The 22,969-nt window shown below is 39.4% G+C and overlaps 1 protein-coding gene across 4 annotated transcripts in view; it reads right to left on the bottom strand.

Annotated features, from left to right (window-relative positions):
* The window catches only part of UNC13B (unc-13 homolog B), a 258,600-nt gene that overhangs the window by 73,107 nt on the left and 162,524 nt on the right, over positions 1 to 22,969 (bottom strand). For 2 of the 4 annotated variants that reach the window (XM_042914011.1, XM_042914012.1), the window contains exons 9-10: positions 10,840 to 11,154; positions 8,717 to 8,807 (exon numbers count right to left, since the gene is read on the bottom strand). In XM_042914011.1, the coding sequence (XP_042769945.1) occupies positions 8,717 to 8,807; positions 10,840 to 11,154 (406 nt within the window). Of the gene's footprint in view, positions 1 to 8,716; positions 8,808 to 10,839; positions 11,155 to 13,792; positions 22,959 to 22,969 lie in introns of those variants that run through there. The other 2 variants (XM_042914013.1, XM_042914010.1) reach the window with 2 other exon arrangements.

Genomic DNA, 22,969 nt, shown 5'->3' with positions numbered 1-22,969 from the left:
GATTGTGTATTAGAGGAACAGTAAAGAGGGACTGAGACAGTCAGGCTGTAGGAAAAAACAGTAGCTCAAGAACATGCTTTTGCTACTGACCAACTGGGCATGCTACTTCTACACCCTGTAAAAATAACAGCTTCTTATTGTTTCAGAGGCTCAGGTGATGTTGCCAATTTCTCCATACATGTGCAAAACAAAGAGGGGAAAGAAAGGTTGCAGGTTAGGGAACAATTAAGGCAGAAAGTGGCAAATTCATGAGAATTCCTTAGAAATTTTAAAGGAACAGGGCTGGGAGAAAATATTTGCAAATCATCTAGTTGATAAAGGACTTTAACCCAGAATATATTAAGAACTCTTACAACTCAACAACAAAAGACAACCCAATCTAAAAATGCAGAGGATCTGAATAGACATTTCTTCAAAGAAGATGTACAAATGGCCAATAAGCATGAGAGAAGATGCTTAACATCCTTAGTCCTTAAGGAAATGGGAATCAAAATCACAATGAGATACCACTTCACATCCACTAGGATGGCTATAACAAAAAGACAGATTAACAAGCATTGACAAGGATGTGAAGAAATTGGTACCCTCATACATTGTTTATGGGAATGTAATATGGTGCAACCTGTTTGGAAAACAGTTTGACAATTTCTCAAAAGGTTAAACATAAAGTTGCCATATGATCCAGCAATTCCATTTGTATGTATATACCCAAGAGAACTGAAAACATATGTCCACACAAAAAATTATACATGAATGTTCACAGTGGCATTATTTATATCAGCCAAAAGGTGAAAGCAATCCAAACATCCAACAACAGATGAGTGAATAAACAAAATGTGATATATCCACAGAATGGAATATTATTCAGCCATATAAAGGAACAAAGTAATGGCAGATGCTGCAACACAGATGAACCTTAAAAACATTATGTTAAGTGAAAGAAGCCAGATACAAGAGGCCACATATTATATGATTTCCTTTATACGAAATGTCCAGAACACACAAATCCATAGAGACAGAAAGTATATTAGTGGTTGCCAGAGGCTAGAGCAAAGCAGGGAATGAGGAGTGACTTATTAATGGGGATGGCATTTCCTTTGCAGTGATAGAAATGTTCTCAAATTAGATGTGGTGATAGCTGTACAACCTAGTAAATATACTAAAAACACTGAATTATACACTTTAAAATAGTAAGTTATACTGTTAAATGAATTATATCTCAATAAAAAGATATTTGTTACTTAAAAAAAAATAGAAACAGGATTCCTTTTCCTTTTTCAGTCCACTAAGGGAAAACTGTGTAGAAGTAGGGATGGATGAAAAGGCTGGAAGAACACACAAAGCATAGTCTATTTGTCTCTATTTCACCTTAGAGCAGTGAGGGGAGACAAAAGCAAGCTTTGTGTGAGGAGAGGAAGGAGCCATAGTCACAGAAAGATGGCTAGAAAGATGAAATTTGGGAATTAGCCTTCTCATTCCTCTCCACAAAACAAGTACCCAGAATGAAAAAAAGACTAGCTTTCCTACCTACATCCTTTGCATTCATCCTGTCAACAGATATTTATGGAGTATCTACTATGTGCACAAGACAGCTATCTTATCCTTCCCTCCCTCCCTTTACTTATTTAGGTTTATTTATTTTGAGAAAGAGAGAGAGAGCCTGTGAGCAGGGAGAAGGGCAGAGAAAAGGGGAGAGAGAGAATCCAAAGCAAACTCCATGCTATCAGCACAGAGCCCAATGCAGGGCTCAAATTCACGACCTGAGAGATCACGACCTGAGCCAAAATCCAAGAGTCAGATGCTTAACCAACTGAGCCACCCAGGAGCTCCTCCTTCCCTCCCTTTAAAGGTAAGTGAAACTCCTGCTCCTAATTCTTCTACATTATCGAAGAGATGGCTTAGCTTTCCCTTACTTTTCAAGAGCCCAATCACATTTAGTGGGTTCAGGGTTGGTTTGGGGAACATGGGAACAAAATACAGGACACAAAGTTTTGAGAGATGATGTCTTTTGGCTAAATATGTTGAATTTTAGACGCTGATGGGACAATTGAGTATATAAGTAGTTAGAAATACGGATCTAGAGTTCAGGGAAGAGATCTGGGCTAGACAGACAGATAGAACAATCCACATATAAGTAGTAACTGACATAATAAGATTTCATATAAAGAACGTAAGGGAGTTATATGAAAAGAGGATTGAGGAAAGAACCCCAGGAAGACCAACATTTAAGAATGAGCAAAGAGAGAAATCAGAAAAGGGAAACTTAAGAGAGATCAGAGAAGAATGGCATTGGGGATGGTTTCTTAAATGTCAAAACACAAAGGAGTGTTCAGTGTATCAAATACTGCAGAGAGGTCCATTAAGGTTTGAAAGCAATCACTAAATCAGGCAGCTATGAGCTCACTGATGACCCTCACAAATGCAGTTTTTTTTTTTTTTTATTTTTTAACGTTTATTTATTTTTGAGACAAGAGAGACAGAGCATGAACGGGGGAGGGGCAGAGAGAGAGGGAGACACAGAATCGGAAGCAGGCTCCAGGCTCTGAGCCATCAGCCCAGAGCCCGACGCGGGGCTCGAACTCACAGACCGCGAGATCGTGACCTGAGCTGAAGTCGGACACTCAACCGACTGAGCCACCCAGGCGCCCCACAAATGCAGTTTTAATGAAATGATAATGAAATCAAATGAAACAGAATTTCTCCAAATGTATTCCTTGGAAAGTGAGTCCTGCAGGATGCCTCTCCAGAACAGAGCTTCATGGTCAAAAAAGCTTGCAGTGACGCTGTGCATATTATATTCTCCTCTTTAAGAGGAGCTATCTGTTGGTGTTACACTCTACTGGAACCAAATTTATTTCCCAAATTTCTATGACCATGGAATTCTATCACATAATAGAGAACCTATTAACAGTTCCAGAAACTGGAGTCCTGTGGAAGAGAGTTTTCCATGCTCTGGAAAACAGAGTTCTAAGATTATGGTGGTAATATGGTGGAAAAAGTGTTAAAAAAGCTAGGCTCTAGAGTTAACTAGATCTAGATTTGAATGCAGTCCTCTTATCAGCTAAGTGACCCTGAACAAGTTTCTATCTTTCTAAAACCTCAGTTTCTTAATCTATAAAATGGGCCAAATAACAGAAGACTGGTTTGTAAAAGTATTGTGAGGGATTCATTTGGATGATGCGTGTAAAATACTTATAGTAATAGTAGCATCCAGTAAGGGTGGCGGTGGTGATGATGATGATGGCAGTAGTTGAGATCAAAAGGAGAACTATAAAGTAGGTAATACAGTTTTCACTGAATGAGGAATTAGTGAACAGTTGGGACCTAATTACAACAAGGAAGATGACTATGAGAATAGGTTATGTGAAGATCTAGTAATGGCCTGGAAGTGGCAACGAGAGCCAGAGAAAACTAAGCCTCACTCCTGACCCAGTAATGGGGCATGAAAAGGGCAGAACCTCCTTCATAAAGGCTTTAGTGGGATGCCTGGCAGGCTCAGTCGGTAGGGCATGAGACTCTTGATCTCGGGATCACAAGTTCGTGTCCCACACTGGGGAGAGAGTGCTTTAGGAGCACCTGGGTTGGTTAAGCATTGGACTCTTGATTTCGGCTCAAGTCATGATCTCACGGTTCATGTGATCAATCCGAGTCAGGGTCTGCACTGTTAGCTCTCTCTTCTCTGTGCTTCCCCCACTTGTGCTCTCTCCCTCTCTCAAATAATAAACTTAAAAAAATAATAAAAATAAAAAGGTAAAGTATGATGTAATATACACATGCATGCATGTGTACACACACATGCTTGTAAATACACAGATTACCTGTGGACTGATTCACAAGACACAGGTAACAAAAAAATGGAGAAGATGGGGACTTGAGGCCTGGAAGTTTGAAGTAGGAGGGAAATTTCACATGACACATGTATAATTTTATGTTTTTGTATAATTGCATATTTTTATACTTATCAATTATTCCAAACATTCTTTCACTTAATTGTTAGAGTAGTAATGGTTAGGGAGAGGGGTGTAACTGGTGGTCTTCATGAGGGTAAAGAATTGAAGTAGTAAAAGTTTAACATAGGCAGCCGTGATCAGAACAAAATCCTACAGGTTCAAACTACAGAAAGAATGCTTTCCTGATGCAACTAAGTCTAAGAGATGGGGCCCTCAAGGGTGCTCCCCTTGAGCATGATTTTTCCCCAGAGGAATACCTTTTTCAGACCTTCAACAATTGCCTGAGAAGGAAGTCTCTGCTAGGGAGAGAGTCACAAGAACAGAACAGAACAGAACTTTGTGGGAGACAGTGAATTCATTCTGTCTTAAAGCTCTTCCCTGAGAAAATGCTGATCCACCTCTCAGGTTGACCAGCTACAATCTTGAATCTCCCGAGATCGCTCCATTTAAACACAGGCCTTCTATTCTATTTGTTCAGTTCCATCTCTGCTTACTAAATAAGTCTCTCCTTCTCCAGCTTTCTTTAGCAACCTAAGAGCTTCTGTCAAGGCTTCCTCACGGCCTACCTCTATGTCTTCTCCTTCACTGTCCCTTCCACCTGGAACACCCACCCACCTGCTGCCACCACAGTCTCGGTTTCTAGAGCTAAAAGTCTCACCTCCTCCCCCAGATTTTTCTGCAGCTAAGCCAAATAAGGTACAAAATCATATCCATTCCACCCACACTACTAACATTACTGCAATGTCATCAAACACTTATTAAGTACATATGGCCAGGCACTCAGCCACCCCAGATACAGAGATGACCTACAGAATATTTTCCCTGAATCTGCTTATAGGAATGGCATAAGGATAACTAGGTTATGGTAGTTCCTCAAAGTCTATTGAATGCGGTTATTGGCTGAAGAAGAATGAATGTCCTATAAACTTATGGGAAATATTCAAATCACTATCAAAGAAATGTAAATTAAAACAAGGGGATACCATTCTTCTGCTGAATTGGCAAACATTTTCAAAAATGATAATACTCAGTGTGGGTGGGGCACCTTCAAATACTGAAAATACAAATTGGAAAAAGCTTTCTGAAAACACACATAGAAGTTAATCAGAAGCCTTTACAAAGTATATATAGTCTTTAACTCAGTAATTTATTTGAATCTACTTTGAGAAAGCTAAGTTAAAGAAAAAAAATCAAAATCCGATTCACACAAAATGATGCTCATCATAGCATTATTTATAATTATAAAGAAACACAAGTTGTTATGGAACATCAACCTAATGGAATATTAATCTAAACCTTAAATCATGTTTTCAAAACATATTTAATGCTCACAAAAACAATCTAAGTGAGAAAATTTTTAAATGCACACATACTATGGTCCAAATTCAGTATTTTTAATTTAATGTATATACTATACAAATTATATAAGAAAACATAGCTAATGCTAATAGCTAATATTTTATAGTTGCTAAATTACTAGGCCTTGGAAAAAATTAAAAATAAAATTAAGAGAGATAAAGACGCACATAGAGACTTCTGTGAAAATGCTGATGGGCTTTTCTGGCTAGGTAAGCATCTATAAAAAATTGGCTAAACACTCTGCCAGGTTCTATAACTGGGCTCTAGAACACTAGCAGTAAAAAACAGCTCCAGAAATCAAAGAACTTACAAGTACACAGAAAAGTTAGATCAAACGGTAAATAAATAACTCAATTACACCATGGTAAATGCCAATCTAGAAAAAGTATGCAATGGTATGTACAACAGAGTCTGGGAGCTTAACCCTCAAAACTGACACCTGACTGAATTTTATTTTTTTGTAAATTTACATCCAAAGTAGTTAGCAGATAGTGAAACAATGATTTCAGGAGTAGATTCCTTAATGCCCCTTACCCATTTAGCCCATCCCCCCTCCCACAACCCCTCCCATAACCCTCTGTTTGTTTTCCATATGTATGAGTCTCTTCTGTTTTGTCCCCTCCCTGTTTTTATATTATTTTTGTTTCCCTTCCCTTATGTTCATCTGTTTTGTCTCTTAAAGTCCTCATATGAGTGAACTCATATGATTTTTGTCTTTCTCTAATTTCACTTAGCATAATACCTCCAGTTCCATCCACGTAGTTGCCAATGGCAAGATGTCATTCTTTTTGATTGCCGAGTAATACTCCACTGTATATGTGTGAGTGTGTGTGTGTGTGTGTGTGTGTGTGTGTGTATACCACTTCTTCTTTATCCATTCATCCATTGATGGACATTTGGGCTCTTTCCATACTTTGGCTATTGTTGATAGTGCTGCTATAAACATGGGGTGCATGTGTCCCTTCGAATCAGCACACCTGTATCCCATGGATAAATGTCTAGTATTGCAATTGCTGGGTCGTAGGGTAGTTCTATTTTTAATTTTTTGAGGAACCTCCATACTGTTTTCCAGAGTGGCTGCACCAGCTTGCAATCTTAAAAACTGTTCACTTTAAATGTTTACCTCATGTCAGTCTAGATCAATAAGACTCCAAGTGTTTATGATTAGGCAACGTTATTCACAGAAATCATTTTTAGCATCTCTCTCAATATATATATTACTTATTCATTTAATACTTATAAACATATATTAATACAATCATTACATTATAAAAATATAAACAGCATAAAAGAAATAGACATTTAGGATTAATGATAAAAATATTTCTTGCTGTCACTAAAAATACTAGCAATAGTAATATTTTTAGTGAAAGCAATGTGATACAATCTGTCTCATTATTTTTTAAATCTTGGTTTAACATTTTGTTATAGAATTATTTGTAAGTCTGGTTCCACATTCAATTATTTCAGTATTTGGTTTTCAAAGTTGTCAAAAAGATACAGATAATACAGTCAAATGGAAGATGTGCAATTGGTACCTATGTAGCAATTAGTCAAAGATTTTGTTGGAATTTGGCTAATCAAGTTCTTATGTCTTATCAAATAGAAATATTTTTAACAAATAAGTTCAAACCTCACTGAAGTTTTTCATTAGAAAGATTTTTAAATATGTTAATAGTTTCTTTCCAAGATTTTAGAACATGCAGTTACAGGTTTTTATGGGTAACACTCATTGTTTCTGCTGCTGCTGCTGAAGATGAAGAAGAAGCAAGCAAGCAAGAAAGAAAAAAAGAAAAAAAGAAATGGAAGAACGTACACACAAAAGAAAGCATTTTCATACATCTGTATTCAAAATGCTTTTTTCCAAAGCAGCTACCTTTTCAGTCATTATTAAAACATTATCTTCTCCCTGAAGGGTCAAATTAGCAGTGCTAGAACAATTTGAGCAACAAAATAAATGACAGTAATGGATTATAACTCATGTAATAAATCGGGAATCCATGAGTCTATATTGATATAAATAAATTGACGGGAGAAAAAGAAATCTCCTCCTTATAGAATGCCAGCTAACGAACATAGAAAGTATAATGGAAATAGAAAGCTAACCATTTGGCAGCCACCATTAGTGGTGGTAGATTCAGATAGGTATTACCAACAGATGCTTATCTCAGAGGTAGAGATGTGATGAAGAATAGTATATGGGTCTCAGAGTACATAAAACACTTATCAATAACAAAACTGACCTGATGACTTGACAGGTTAGAAACCTGGCCAATAAAAAATTTCTAGTTGATTGAGGTTAATACTACAAGGACATGACAGGGTGACACATGTACTTCTTGATACAACTCATTAAATAGAGTCTAGCATCATTTTTGTGTAATTCCTGCCAAGAAAGCATGGCCTGAGTCTGAACATGAGGAAACACTGGATGGACCCCAAATGAAGAACACACTACAAAATAAAATGCCTGAACCATCTGTTGAAGATAAAACTGAGGAACCAGTCCTGATTAAAGGAGCCTAAAGAGATATGACTACTAACATGTCAGCCTGGATTATATCCTAGACCAGGAAAGAAAAGAGACATTGTTGGGACATATGGCAAAATTTGCATGGGGTTTTGATGATAGTGTTGCATTGTTGATTTCCTGATGTGGATGGTTACATTATGGTTATATAGGAGAGTAGTCTTGTTTTTTGGGAAATGCAAAAAGGACTATTCAGGAGTAACAATCATCTCTCCGTTTTCTCAAATGGTTCAGAAAAAGATTAATCATAATGGATGGAGGGTGATAAAGCAATTGTGATAAAATGTCAACGACTGGGGATTCTTGGTAAGAAAGATGAGTTTTTTATACTGCTATTTTGGCAACTTTTCCCTAAGTTAGAAAATATTTCAAAATAAATTATTTTTTAAGTGTGTTTACATATATGAGCATGCTTGCATTTTAAATATCTGCCAGGTAATTATACTACTGACAGCCACTTGTCATCATTTAAAAACATCCTTTCTGTATACATTAAAAAGGCCCTCTATAATAGGTCAGCCAGTGACCTTGAACTGGATGGCCAAGGGAGACAACAACTGACCCTAAGAGTCCTTACAATGGTTCCATGTCCTAAACTCAAAATAAAATGGCCTTAGAATGACAATGGTACTGAAAATAGCATTTAACTTAGCCTTCAGGCTCTCAACCCACTAAGTTTATTTGATTTCCATTAATCAGCATAGAAGGGAGCCAACAGCCACCTCCCATCTCTTAAGCCTCTAGCTTACTTGTCATGCATTCCCAAAAGCACACTATAAAAAGATGACTAATCACTGACTGCTTCTTCAGCACCATATGTCTCCCAATTTCAAAGAAAAAACTGTCCCAACTAGTAGTAGAAAAACAGATTTCCTACCTCCTGCAACTGGAGTCGAACCTTGGTAACTGCTCGGATCCAGTGCGCTCTGGCTTGGGTAAACGGTGAAGAAGCCTTCTCCTCAGGAAAGCTTGTAACAAAGAAAAGAATGTTCCTTAAAAATAGCCCAGCCACAGGGTGACAGTGCTCAAGGGAAAACTGCCAAATATCTGAAGTAAAATGTTTTGTATTCATGCGTATACTTGTTAGTGATTTGGGCCACTAAACAGCATAGTCCTAAATAGCCAATGTGAAAAAAAAATCCTCTCTAAAATGACAACTTTTAGCTTCTTTTAAAAACCAAGTTTTATTTATTTATTTTGAGAGAGAGAGAGCATGTGCACTCATATGCACATGCGGGAGCAGGGCATGGGGGTCAGAGAGAGAGGGAGGGAGAGAGAATCCCACGCAGGCTCATGCTGTTAGTGCAGAGCCTGATGTGTGGGGCTCGATCCCACAAACTGTCAGATCATGACCTGAACCAAAATCAAGAGTTAGATGCTTAACCAACTGAGCCATGCAGGTGGCCCTCAGCTTTTTATCCATTCCCTCTCTTCTTTCCCCTTTTTTCACTCACCCAACGAGCCAGCTCATTGGGACAGTCAGGTTTCAGGATTCTAGTAAAAGCAATGACAAGGGCCCTGAAACTATGCAGAGACATGGGGACTAATCCTCGTGTCTTACCTCTCAAGACCACTAGTCTCCCTTGGGGGTTCTACATAGCATCCATCTTTAGGGCAGAATTTTGTTCCTGTGAACCCTTCCTGCTCCGCTAAGAATTTTGAAAGGCTGGGCACTTCTGCTGCTCTGACGAGACCTCTACCCAGACAATGGTATCTGACAAACCTAAGGTCTACAAAGAACAATCTTTCAGTGGGCTGTGAGCCAAACCTCCTGGATGTCTTGTTTACTGGACAAGCCATGAGAGAGGACTAAAAATCAATAAAAAGTAAGAAGAGAAAGTAAGTTTGTATCTTCAGGGGTAGAATACACACATCAACCATTCTTCAAACTTCTACCACATAAACGGCACTCACTGCTCTGAACTTCTGGTGAGATGCTTTATTTTTAAAACCTGAAATTTGAGAATCTAAGTCACACCTAGCTGTTATCACTCTACCCCAGTGCTTTTCAACCGGGACAGGTCTGTACCCAACAGGAAATCTGACATCTGAAGACATTTTTGGTTGTCACAACTGAAGTTTACTGCTGGTATGCAGTGTGTGGATGCCCCTATATATTCTAAAGTGCCTATGATAGCTTCCCATAAAGTTATCTGGGCCCAAATGTCAACAGTGCCAAGACTAAAAAACCGTGCTCTGCCCCAATATATCAGCAACTCTACTGATTTAATTCAATAACAGTAACATTCACTGTACTAAACTTTATTACAAGACTGTTAAAGGGGCACCTGGGTGGCTTAGTTGAGTGTCCAACTCTTGATTTTGACTCAGGTCATAATCCCAGGGTTATGGGCTTGAGCCCCACATCGGGTTCCACACTGAGCATGAAACCTGCTTAAGATTCTCTCTTGTTCCCCCTCCCTCCTGCTGTCTCAAAAAAAAAAAAAAAAAAAAAAAGACAGCTTTAAAATTTTTCTTCTTATGGGTACCAATTAATTCCAGATATACTGCTAGACCCTGGGGAGGCAGAAGGGAGAGTTACATCTGACTTTTAGACCAATTCTTTCTTAACTCTGTCCTGGTTTTCTCAGCCAGGAAACAAAACAAAACAATGTTCACATAAGAAGTTTAAATATTAATAGGCTGGGGAGCCTATTTCATCCAAAGTAGCTTCTCTGAATGAACTAAGCTGCAGGGGTTGGATCACTTCCAGATCAGAGACTACCATATATAGGTCAACTAGTGGGCCAATAATTGCAGACTCAAAAAGGAGTGGTACACTGCAGGTAACTACAAAGAACCCAAGTGATCTTCAGAAATCCTCAAAATACCTAGGGAGTTATACCAACAATCAAAAGAAGCGTATGGAGCTAACCCTCAGTATCCTGATCACTACCATACCCAGCTATAGGGAAACAAACGAAAAGCACTTATATCTAACACTACCACAGGCAGGTACTGAGGAAACCACATGAACTCCTCAAGGCAGTCATCACCTACCTCTCCTGGGGGCCTAGGACACGGTCTTCATGTAGCACCAGATCTGGGGGAGGATGGATTGTGGCATCTTCTTTCCTCTCCTTGGGTTCACATGCTGTCCCCTTCTCCTCTTCACCTGTCACCTCCAAGGCTTTCTCTTGTTCTCCAAAGCCCACTTGGCCATCTCTGGAGAAGCTGCCAGAGCTGTGGCATGAATGAATCGAGTCCCTCTCCCGACGGTCATCATCTTGTTCATGGCATTGGTCTAGTTCACTCAACTGAGAGCTTCCTTGACTCACATTACAGGAGGAGCCATACCTACTACTGCTGGTGGGGCTGTGAGAATGAGAGGAAGACAGATGAGTAGTTACACGCAAACTAGAGACCAGGACAAAAGTAACTGATAAATCCAGAAATAAAGATGGCAAGAATCACAAACAAGAGGTTCCTGGGAAGACCGGTCCAAACTTCACAATCTAGAAGAACTAGTTTCTAGTCTGCAAAAACACAACAAGAAAAACAATACAATATGCTGGGTTCTCCAATAGCACTTAACCTTAACCTACATTTATTTGACTTTGAAGCATACTTTATCTTAATGTGATTTTTGTAAGTAGGATTAAGAATTATTAAAATACTGGGGCGCCTGGGTGGCTCAGTCAGTTGAGCATCCGATTACGGCTCAGGTCATGATCTCATGGTTTGTGAGTTCGAGCCCCGCGTCGGGCTCTGTGCTGACAGCTGTGACAGCTCGGAGCCTGGAACCTGTTCTGGATTCTGTCTCCCTTTCTCTCTGACCTTCCCTTGCTCACACTCTGTCTCTGTCTCTCTCGAAAATAAATAAACATTAAAAAAAAATAAAAATTTAAAAAAGAATTATTAAAATAGTCTGGCACCAGGGTGGCTCAGTCGGTTTAGCGTCAGACTTGGGCTCAGGTCATTATCTCGTGGTTCCTGAGTTCCGGCGCCATGTGGGGGTGCTGACAACTCAGAGCCTGGAGCCTGCTTCGGATTCTGTGTCTCCCTCTCTCTCTGCCCCTCCCCCTCTTGTGCTCTGTCTCTCTCCCAAAAATAGATAAAACATTAAAAACAAACAAACAAACAAACAAACAAAAGGATTAGGGGAGCCTGGGTGGCTCAGTCAGTTAATCGTCTGACTTCAGCTCAAGTCACGATCTCACGGTTGGTGGATTTGAGCCCTGCATCAGGCTCTCTATGCTGACAGCTCAGAGCCTGGAACCTGCTTCGGATTCTGTGTCTCCCTCTCTCTCTGCCCTTCCCCAACTTGTGTGAGAGCACACGTGCATGCACACTCTCTCTCAAAAATAAACATTAAAAAAACATTTTTTAAAAAAGGATTATTAAAATAGTCTGTTGTTTATGCCTAAAATTCTTTACTCAGACTTTTTTTTTTTTTTAAGTGTTTATATATTTTTGAGAGAGAGACAGAGAGACAGAGTGCAAGGGCAGAGGCAGAGAGAGAGGGAGACACAGAATCTGAAGCAGGCTCCAGGTTCTGAGCTGTCAGCACAGAGCCTGATGCGGGGTTCAAACCCACGAACTGTGGGATCATGACCTGAGCCGAAGTTGGATGCTTACCAATGAGCCACCCAGGTGCCCCTTTACTCAGACTTCTAAAGAAACTTGTCCAGTGGCCTTGATGAAAGTCTTCCATACTTTATTTCCATAAAGTAAAGACTTGATTAAAGTCTTCCATACTTTATTTCCATAAAGTAAAATGGATGAACTCTACTTCCCTTTCCTATTATTTATTAAATTGATGTCCCCTTGATGTCCCCTTTTCTTCCTCTACAATTGTAAATGTGAATGTCTGTTCCTTAGGATGACCAAAGGAGATTGGAGATGTTCCTTCAATTATCTCTGAGCTATCTACTTGATGAGGTAATGGAAGCCACTAGGAGATGAAGTCTATGACCAAAAAAAAACTCTTCAGGGGAATGGTCTCATCAACAGAAATGTTACAGTGGTATGTAACAGGGAATGTCCCAAAGATGAACTTGCCCATCTGTAACTGAGTTGCTCTCAGGACATGGCTAAAGTAGACATGTCTACTTTGGATAAAGTAGACAAAGTCCAACTCTAGGATCTGGGTCAGGGCCATATTAATGCATTTTTATACCTGAAGAAAGGCCAGCCCAACCTGTTCTCAATCATCTCAATTCCCATACCCAGAAAGTTAATTCGTTCCTAGAGACAGTACCTAGAGCAGAGAAAGTGGCAGTGATTCATGATTAGAAAGAAGAGCAGTATCTGCAAATTACTCCTGGGAGGCATATACTGAATTTAAGGGAGTCAGTTCTATTGAAGATAGAGGTTCGAGGGGCACCTGGGTGGCTCAGTCAATTAAGATCCAACTATCGTTTTCGGCTCAGGTCATGATTGTGTGGTTCGTGCTGACATCACAGAGCCTGCTTGGGATTTTCTCTCTCCCTCTCTCTCTCTGCCCTTCCCCTGCTCACACTCTCTCAAAATAAATAAACTTAAAAAAAAAAAAAAAAAAAAAAGACAGAGGTTCTAGGTGATGATCTACCAGATCTATCCCAGCCCATTTGGATACTTCTATCCCAAGTCAGGGGCCTTCCTTTCACTTCTGGTATCCTGCTGGGAAGTTTCCATGCAAAAGGACAAAGAATTTCCTTGCCACAGAGTCAAACTTTTAACTAAAGGGCTTATTTTACCTTTGGCCAAATGAAGATAAATCATTATTGTTTTCTAATGATATTTTCCCTATGGTTCCTCCCAATTACCTGGTATTTTCAGACTAATTACTGATCCTTCATCCCATGGCAGCAGGACAGGCACCACGTCACTGTTCTGAATAGTCCCTAACAAATCTGTGTATACACACACACACACACACACACACACACACACACACACCAAGACCAGCCCCTTTGGACAGTTTTGTGTGGGAGGTCATGGCAATATTCCTAAATTGCACTGTATATGGTGATTCCTCTTAGGGGAAATAGTATCTTTTCCATGTGGACCCTGCACAATGCTCCAGAATAAAGAACTACAGCAAATGATAGCCCTGAACTCCTGTGACACTTTATTCAAAGCACTTACCAGGCACCAGCCTCAAGGGTACAAAAAGGCAAAGACTGGAAGAAGTTATGCAGGATCCACGTGGAATAGGATATAGAATATATAAATTATCTCAACCTCTGCATTTTGCATGTTACTTAATAACCTCATTGCCACTGGAGAAAGTATCTTAGAAGACTTGAAAAAGCAAAGCAAAGTAGGTCGCTCCCTAGTTAATAAGTGCTGAAGTCCCAAGGAAGCATCCTAGCCTGTTATGTGGCTATAATTAATATATGCCACATGACTACTTGCTGCCTCTTCCTACCCTCCATTCTCTATGCCACTTTACACTAGGCAGAGCAAACCAGAATGCGTAAATACCAGGGCAAAGCCTTTCTTTTAGAACTAAGTTCCTTCTTCCAATAAATGAATTATATTTGGCACTAGAGAGATGGGAAAGAATGAGGAGACCCACACATTATTTGTTACTTAACCCCTAGTTAATATAAAACTCAGGTGCTAGGAAAGACACAGGAAAAATAAAAAGCAGGCTACCATTAATCTACCACTAAGTCACTGCATCATAAATGGTCAATTCTTTAAAATCATTTATGATGCTTTAGTTGAGAACAGGCCTTGTGTTGGTCTTTGGTTCCTTGATGTCATGCAGAGTGACTGGCTGCTGCACATCTGAAAGAGCCTCAGCGCTAGCAGGCACCACCTCCTCTTCTTGTCTTTCTAGCTGGTGAAGTAGCTCAATGAGAACAGGCCCTTTGTCGGTCTCTGGTTCCTTGATGCCATGCAAAGTGACTGGCTGCTGCACATCTGAAAGAGACTCAGAGCTAGCAGGCATCACCTCCTCTTGTGTTTTTGGCTGGTGAAGTAGCTCAGTGACAGTGCAGTGTTCTTCCTTATGACTCCCTGAAGGACAGGTGGAGGTCGAGAGGTTGCTTTTGGAACCCCAGTGTTCTCCAGATGCTGAAATTCCCTGCTGGTTTTCCATTTCTCCAGGCCCTGAAAGCTCTTGAGTACATATACTTGGCTTGGTCTCCAGCTGCTCAGAGGTCCCAGAGGGCTGAGTAGCTGGCTCAGCACTAGCTCCAGCTATTTGAGAAGCCTCTAAAGTTTTGTCAGCCTCACTAGAGTTAAGATCCTGATCGCCGCTGATAACCAAAACTGGAGAAGAGGATTCTGCAGGCATTTGTTCAGGGCCCCCTTTGTTCTCTTTTGGCCATGTGAATGAAAGATCCAGCTTCTTTCCAAACCTTAGTTTTAGATCACCTGCCAGTGTACTCCCTTTCCCCTCACTACCTCCCTCAAATAGATTTGACAACTTCTTAAAACTGCCCATTAAACCAGGCTCTGCTGCTCTACTGCCAGAGGAGGAAGGTGGGGAAAAGAAAGACCTCAGTGGTTTCCCACAGTCAGTGGCAGAGGATGGGAAATGGAGTTTTGGCCAATTGGTCATATTTGGGATCTCAAAAAGAGGTCTTGGCTGCTCTGTTTCTTGGGGGACTGTAGGTAGATCTTTGTGGGTATCAAGTATCTCACAATTTTTTCTGGCACAAAGCACAGGTTCCTCCAGGAGTGGTTGAAAAAGGTATCCTGGGGTTTCTGGTGTGGCACTCTGGCCAACATTTGCCTCACTAAATAGTGGAGTATTGGTTTCTACTGAATTGGCTGCCTGTAGCTCCAAGAAGTCTTGGTTTGTGGAGGTAGATTGCATAGCTGGCTCTGGCTCAAGAGGACTGGGTGGCTGAAATGGAGGAGGAAGCTCTTTGGCCACACAGGTAGGATCTGGATCCAACTGTGATGGTAATGAAATGTGCTCTGCTTCCAATGATGTCTCTGTGTCTGTGCCCTGCAACAACCCCATGTCTCCTTCATCACTCAGAGACAATCCTCCTTGTCCAGTATCATCCTCTGAAACAGAAGGTGCAGTCCTAATTGTTTCAGAATCTTGGGATTCTAGAATATTGTCAGGAATATTATTGTTTTCCATTTCAGCTGTTAATTTAGTATCATCTATCAGGATCTCGGAGTCTGACTTTGCACTAACCACAGTCATTCTACACTCACTGAGAGTAGATTCTGAATTGAATGCTGGAGAGGAAGTTTCTCTCCATAAATTTTCTGGAGGTACTAATCCTACAGTATCTCTGCAACTACCATTTTGAGGCCATGCAGTAGCTGGGATCGGTGATTCTTGTTTGTGAGTCTCTGATTTGGGACTTTTAAAAATTCCAAGTAACTCACCTTTGAGGGACTGAGATGATGCACGAGAAGAAAGAGAGAAAAAGGAGTTTTTTGTTGGAGGTTTAGGAGAGGAGAAAAGTCCAGAGAAAGTTTTGGGAGGTTCAATTAAGCACTCAGAGAAAGATTTCACTTTTGTCACAAACCCTGAAAACATTTCTACTGAAGAGCCCAACATTGATTTGTCTTCCTCTTTATCTGTCTCTAGGCTCTGGAGGTGCCCTGTATACCCTTGCTCCACAGAGGGCGAGGTTGCCTCCAGGATCTGTGTTAAGGTGTCATCAGGCGCCTTTTCTAATGGCAAGTTCAAAGGGTCACTCGTAAATCTTTCATTGTGGTGGTAGTTAGTACAACTGTCTAAATTGTTGAGCTTTTTGGTCAAATGGTTATCATGTGAAAAAGACTTGGCCAGGTTGTCACAAGGGAAGACTTCCTGTATGAAAGGCTCTTCTTCATAGGGAGCTACCCCAAGGGTCTCTGGACCAATGAGCAGAGTTTCAGTTTGTACCTGAAATCCTGGTGAATGAGGAACATCGTCTTGCAACTTATTCATCTGGAAATTTGCTAAAGATGTCCCTGGTCCATTACTAGAATCTAGTTTTCCCTGATGGTCCTCTACATTGAGCTCATCTGTAAGGCAAGTAACCTCAGTAGTGTTGCTAATAGAAACACAAGGAACTATTTGCTGTTCATGAGCTACCTCCTGGACTATGCGATCTCTATTGCCACTGGAAACTTCTCTAGTCATTGTGCCACTCATGTCTACAAAAACACTTGGCTTCTTACAGGGCTGAGAAGTCACTGGAGCAACTGTTGAAAGGCTATGTTTTTCCCCAGGAGTCTGCTGCTTTTCGTCCAAAAAGGACAAGCTGAAGAAACTAAAAGGGCTATTATGAGCGGCATCCTTCTTGCTGCTTGAGTTAGTAGTGGAAAAAAAGGAAGGAAGTGTGAATAGCCTTTCTGCTTGAGATTTGGTTCTTGGTAGAGCAGCAGAGGCTCTGTTCTCAGATTTTTCAGATCCGGTCAGGAAAGAAAATATACTCTTTCTGGCTGGCAACTCTGGCTGAGATGGAGATGTTGTGGCAGTTGAAAAACTCCAGTCTTGGTCAGAAGAATGATCCTGTTCGTTTGAATTTCTTCTGCTCAGAATATCAACAGACAGTTTACTACTTCCTGAAACTTCTGTCACTGTAGACACAACGTTAGTTTCTATTGAAGAATCTCTGGAAGACTGTTTGAGACAATTTCTTGAGAACGATGGATTTGGTGATTGCTGGATTAGGTGGTCTCTGGAAGATACCTCTTTTCCAGTCAAATTATTACTCTGTACATCTATAGTTGATGGTTCTTTTAGCCCACTGTCATCAATAGTAATCTGCTTGTTCAGACTCCTAACTCGAACCTTCCTTTTAGAGGCAACTGGCATAGCAGAAAAGTTCCCAACATCCTGGCTATTTAGCTGTGCAGGATTAGGACTTGATTTGACTTCATCCTTATTAACCATAGAGGAAACAGACATATTTTCAGTTGTCTGTATAGAAGATACATTGGTTTTAAATAAGTCCCCAAGGGTACCAAAAAAATTTGAAACACCAGAAGATTCATTCTTTTGCTGAGAAGGTATATTTTTATCTTCATTCTTTTCTAAATTTGGTGATCCTTCTTTATTTGCCTGGGTTTTAAAAAGGTTCAAAAATCCAGATGCCTGTTTTCCATTTGACACCACACTTACTGAAGGGTCTTCTCCCCGGCCAAAGAGTTTCAATGCACTTTTAAATAATGTTCTCTCAGACTCTTTGGAAGACTGGTCATGGAGAAGCTCACAGTTCTTGTGTTCATCCTTACTGAATTGTGATGTAAGAGGAATGGAAACAGAGTCAACTGTAATGATTTCCTCATTTTCTATATCCGCTTTAGCCTGAGGAGTTATTTGGCTTACCTGGACAACAGATTTTAACAAACTTTGTTTTTTCACATGAATACTTTTATTTAAAGGGAATTCTTGCTTCATATTTTTAAATTCTGGTTGCGGAACATTGGGTACTGTTTTTCTTTCTAAATCCTTTTTGAGAAGACCTTCTTCTTCATTTTGGGAGTTACTCTCTAATTGCTTATTCAAGATTAATGACTGAACACCACCATTTGTGAGCTCTGCTAAGTCTGACTCCTGATTCATTTTCTTTAAAACCAAAGACTCTAAGGATTCATTCTCATCAAAATTCAAAGTCCTTGTAACCAAAGCACCCAAAGCAGAAAATAATGAGGTTCCTTTTTTCAGTGATGACATCTCTCCTGTTTGCTGTAGGCTATTAGTCATATCTTCAAAATGAACCAAAGAGGTAGCTTCTTCAGAAGACTGAATCCAATGGAAACTGGAAGGGTAAATTGATGCATCCTTAGCAAGAAGCTGATACTTACTTCTCTCTATAACAGGATTTTTATTTAAGTCATGATTACCAATAGTTTGGGGCTGATTTCTGAGATCCAATATATATTCAAAGTCTTCAGAACTACACACCACTTCTTCAAAAGATCTAAAATTTCCTTTAAACTTTTGAAGATTATAGCCTGAAAAATCTAATGGTTGATCCTTTTGGCTATAACTTGACTGTTCAAGTACTTGTGAAAAGGTTCCTAAATTTAGATACACCGGTCCCTCACTTTTTGGCAAAACTACAGATAAATCAAGAGGGTCATCAATTGGTTCCTCTTCAACATACCAGGATAATTCATCTTCCTTGTCATGTACTTTAAAACTACAGGCTGATATAATGCTGTCATCCAACATAATACTTGATAGATCATTTGTTTGTAAATCACAATTCAAATATTCTTGATAAGAACAATCAGGTATAAATAAATAGGCATACTGCCCAGTAGAATCAGTGAGGAGATAATACATATACTGACCATCATGAAACATATAATATCCATAATCTCCATTCTCTGATGGCCACCACACTCCATTTTCAAGACATGACCACCATTCCTGGTAGTCATAACTGACACTTGAAAAAACAAAGTTTTCATCCATTCTTAATGATTCTTGATCAACTACAGAATATGTAGTCTTCTCATAACCTGAAGAACAACTTAAGTCAATGGGCAATTCTTCTAGTGAATTCGTAGTCTCACTAATTGGAAGATATGAATTTCCATATAATGAGTGAGCTGCCCACATATCACTTCTTAATAAGTTATCTTCATTAAATGCTAACTGGTCCAATGATTCATATGGTAAGTCATGCCAAATGACACTGTTTGGATTTGTTTTCCACTCCAAGATATTTGCAGTTTGATCCTTTTGGCAAAAATTTATTGCTGAGCTTTCTGAGTCAGGCCACAAGAAAACATCAGCTGATGGGAATGTATTTTGATTTAGCATATAATACACTGGCTGAAGTTTTCTGGAATTTTTAGAGAAATCTTTTATATCAGAGTCCCATTCAGAACAGAAAGGATTATTCATCTCTTCAAAAGCCTGATAGTGGTTTGATTTATTAAGAGTGTTAGTATTTAATGTATGTGGGTTTAACTTGTTTGGATTTTCATGTATTTTCTCCTTAAGAACATGGTGTGGTGTCAGCCTCTCAGCCAAAGATTTCTCTAAGAGGCCCTGCTGAGTGCTCGGAGCAAAGTCAAGTATCCTGTCCTCAGAAGAGGGGCAATTCTTTTCACTTAGCTGGTTTTTCCACATAGGAGAGCAATGATCATTATCACCCCAAGCATCAGATAATGGTATGTTTTCTTTAGGTAAAGATATAAAGTTTTTTATTAAGCCAGATGTTTCTTCTTTTTCAACATGGTTCCTCTGATTCTCAGAAGTCACACATGAAGTAACAGGGATCTCATCCACAGATAAATGTTTATTTCCATTCAAACTTTTTATATTGCCTAAAGATATGGACTTTGCCTCATCTGGTTTACAATCAGTCACATTGTTATTGTGTATCAAGTTAAATATTCCAGAGAGTAATCCTGGAGTATTATTCTTATGATGAGAGTCACCACTTTTCAAATTTAATTCTTGTTGATTAGACAAGTTTTCAAGAGAAGAAAACCTGTTAAATAGGCCAGAAAGGAGGCCTCCTTGGATTCTTTTCTTAGAGGCTTTATCTACAAGTATGTCTTCATTAATTTCATTAACCAAGGTGGATTTTGAAATGGTAGAAGTAAATGTTAATGAGTCTGATACTGTTAAAGATGTCACTTGTGTAAGAGTCTTACTTTCTTCTGAAGAATCTGAAGGAATATATTCTTTGGACACAACTTCAGGGATGGCTAAAGTATCTATCTGACAGTTCTCTGCTGCTGTGTGATCACTTGAATTCAATTTCTCTATATTCCCAAATTTCCCACGATCGTTATTAATAATTGGAACAGAATTAGACTTTATTCTATTAAGTGTGGTATCTTCAGGACAATTTATTTGGTCATTTTTATTAAATGTTTCTGTATCATCAGGTTTCCCTAAATTATTATGAATATTTGGAACTGAACTAGATTTTATTAAATTAAGTTTGGCATTTTCATGGCAGTTTCTTTGGATCTCTTCATCAACAGTTACTGCTGAGTCAGGAAAACTCTGGTCATTGACAGTGGTACGACCATCAGTGAAAGGAAATTTAAAAAGAGGAAAAATGCTTCCTTTCTCTCTTAAATCTTGCTGTTTCTCAGAATGACTAAGAACTCTGAAAAATGGAATATGTAGTTTTCTATTAAAGGGAAAGGAATGTCCATTTTTCTTATGGCCCCTTTCCCATCCATCTTCCTCCAACTGGTGAATTTTCATAGATTCTGACAAAGTTTCCTTTGAACAGGTCTCAGGTGAAGTGAGCAAAAACTGGCTAAAGGATTTTCTGAGTGGCTCAAGAAAATCATCATTACCAGTAACTTTCTCCTCCTCTACTGTCTTTGAAGAAGACTCTCTATTTGCAGTTGTACTGCCAGCTATACAAGGATGTCCTACAGTGTTTTGGGCACATATTTTTGATTGATGTGGTACCAGAGACAAATCTGTACAGGGTTTTCTTTCCAAGAGACTCTCAATATCATCTTTTTTATTTGCAGAACCACCTAAGCTTGAAGGTTCATTGGTCACTTGGGAAGACAACAAATCTTCACTTGTGGGCATTTGGGATGAGCTTGTAGTTTCTCCATCATGCCTATCTAAAGTGATGATTTTATTGTCATTGCCAAGGGTGTCTTTCCTTTGATTGGACTCTGAACCACACCCAACAAAGCTTTCCTTTCTTGTTGGCTTATTCTGGTCATCTTTTTTGGTTTCATCCTTTTCGGAAAAGACCTTTAATGGATTTAACATGCTGAAAACAGACTTTATAACTGAACTCTGACTCTGTGGAGTGGAGTCCCTTCCAGTAGTCTCTGTTGCATCCTGAAGGCTTAAATTTCCAGTTTTACCACCTGTGTGCTCATTTTCAGAAGTTTTGTCATTTCTGCCAAAATCTTTATTATCAACTGTGTGAGAGAATAATGGAGATCGCATGGAAAGATCCTTCCCCAATACAGACTTGGCTCTGGGTTTAGATCCTGAATTAGTCGTCTCTATCTGATTAAGAGTTTCTGTTTTCTCTGGAACTAAATAAACCAGCTTTTCCACAGAGGTTGTTAGATGCTTTGTGCCTGAACCTACCTTTTCTGTAAGTGAACTGAACAAAGAACCAACGGCACATTTCACTCCATTCAGCTCAGGGAAAGAGACAGCCTTGTCCTTGTCATTCTTGACAATGGTTAAAGGTGGTATTTGATCTCCAAGCATTTTCTGTTCTGCATTATTACCAGTACTATTGTGTTTAAGTGATTTTTCAGTTCGTGAAAGGGAACCAAATCCATTAATCTCCTCTTCTTTCTCTGCTAAATATTCTGACACAGTTTCTACCAAACACTGAAGCTCATCCATTGTATCAACATAGTCCTCCTTGGGTTCCTCGAGAGAGGGAGGGGTCATCTCTTCCATGGGGCACCCAGACAGATCTCCAAGTGTGTTTGCATCACAGTTCATCTTTTGTAATGGGAATGCTGGATTTGTTACATTGTATTCTTCAGGAAAGCCTCCAATATGATGGATATTGGATGGATAACTTATTGGTGACAGTAAACCTTCTGGCTTATCAGTGAGAGGAGAACTCAGAAGTTCCTCAGAAGTACTACTAGTAGAATCTTCAAGAATATCTAATGGAGTGAAATTAGTGACATGCTGGTTTAAGCCAGATGATTTTTCACAGTTCTTGTAACCACCAGAAAGATCGTAATCATGATTTCCCAACGTGGTGGTCCAGATGCCACTCTTGACCACAAAGCCGTTTTTATAAGGGTGCAAAATTGGGTAATTTTCTTTCTTCTTTTCAGTGTGGCAAATGTTACAATTTTCAGTGTCAGGATATGTACTTTTGAAGTCAGTCTTAGTTTCTGATCTTTCATTGTACTGTGTTCTTTGACTGTGTTCAAAATCACGGTATAAGGGTTTATTTTTTCTTCTCCTATCTACTGTATCATATTTCTGAGGATAACTGGAGAACACAGATGTTTCATACTTAAGGTCAAAATTAAAGGCAGTAGAGAATTCAGTTTCTTGGCCCTGTGATGGTATCTTTTCCCAATTCTTGTACTTCTGTTGTTCTTGACGGCTGTAAGATTTATCAGTTTTTGAAAGAGTTCTAATTTCTTTTACTTCTGCTTCCTTTATGTTACTGTTTTCTAGAAACGCTTGTGGTATTTCCCCCTCTATCTCCTCATATATACCTTCTTGCTCTTCATAGTCAACATCAGAGAAAGCTGAAATAATCCTAATTTTGTCATTCTTAGCCTGCAAGTCTTGTCTGATATAAAG

This window comes from Panthera leo, chromosome D4 (genome assembly GCF_018350215.1).
Source record: "Panthera leo isolate Ple1 chromosome D4, P.leo_Ple1_pat1.1, whole genome shotgun sequence".
NCBI lineage: Eukaryota > Metazoa > Chordata > Mammalia > Carnivora > Felidae > Panthera > Panthera leo.
Note: the sequence above shows the minus strand (reverse complement) of the source record. Positions and strands in the feature narration are given on the sequence as shown.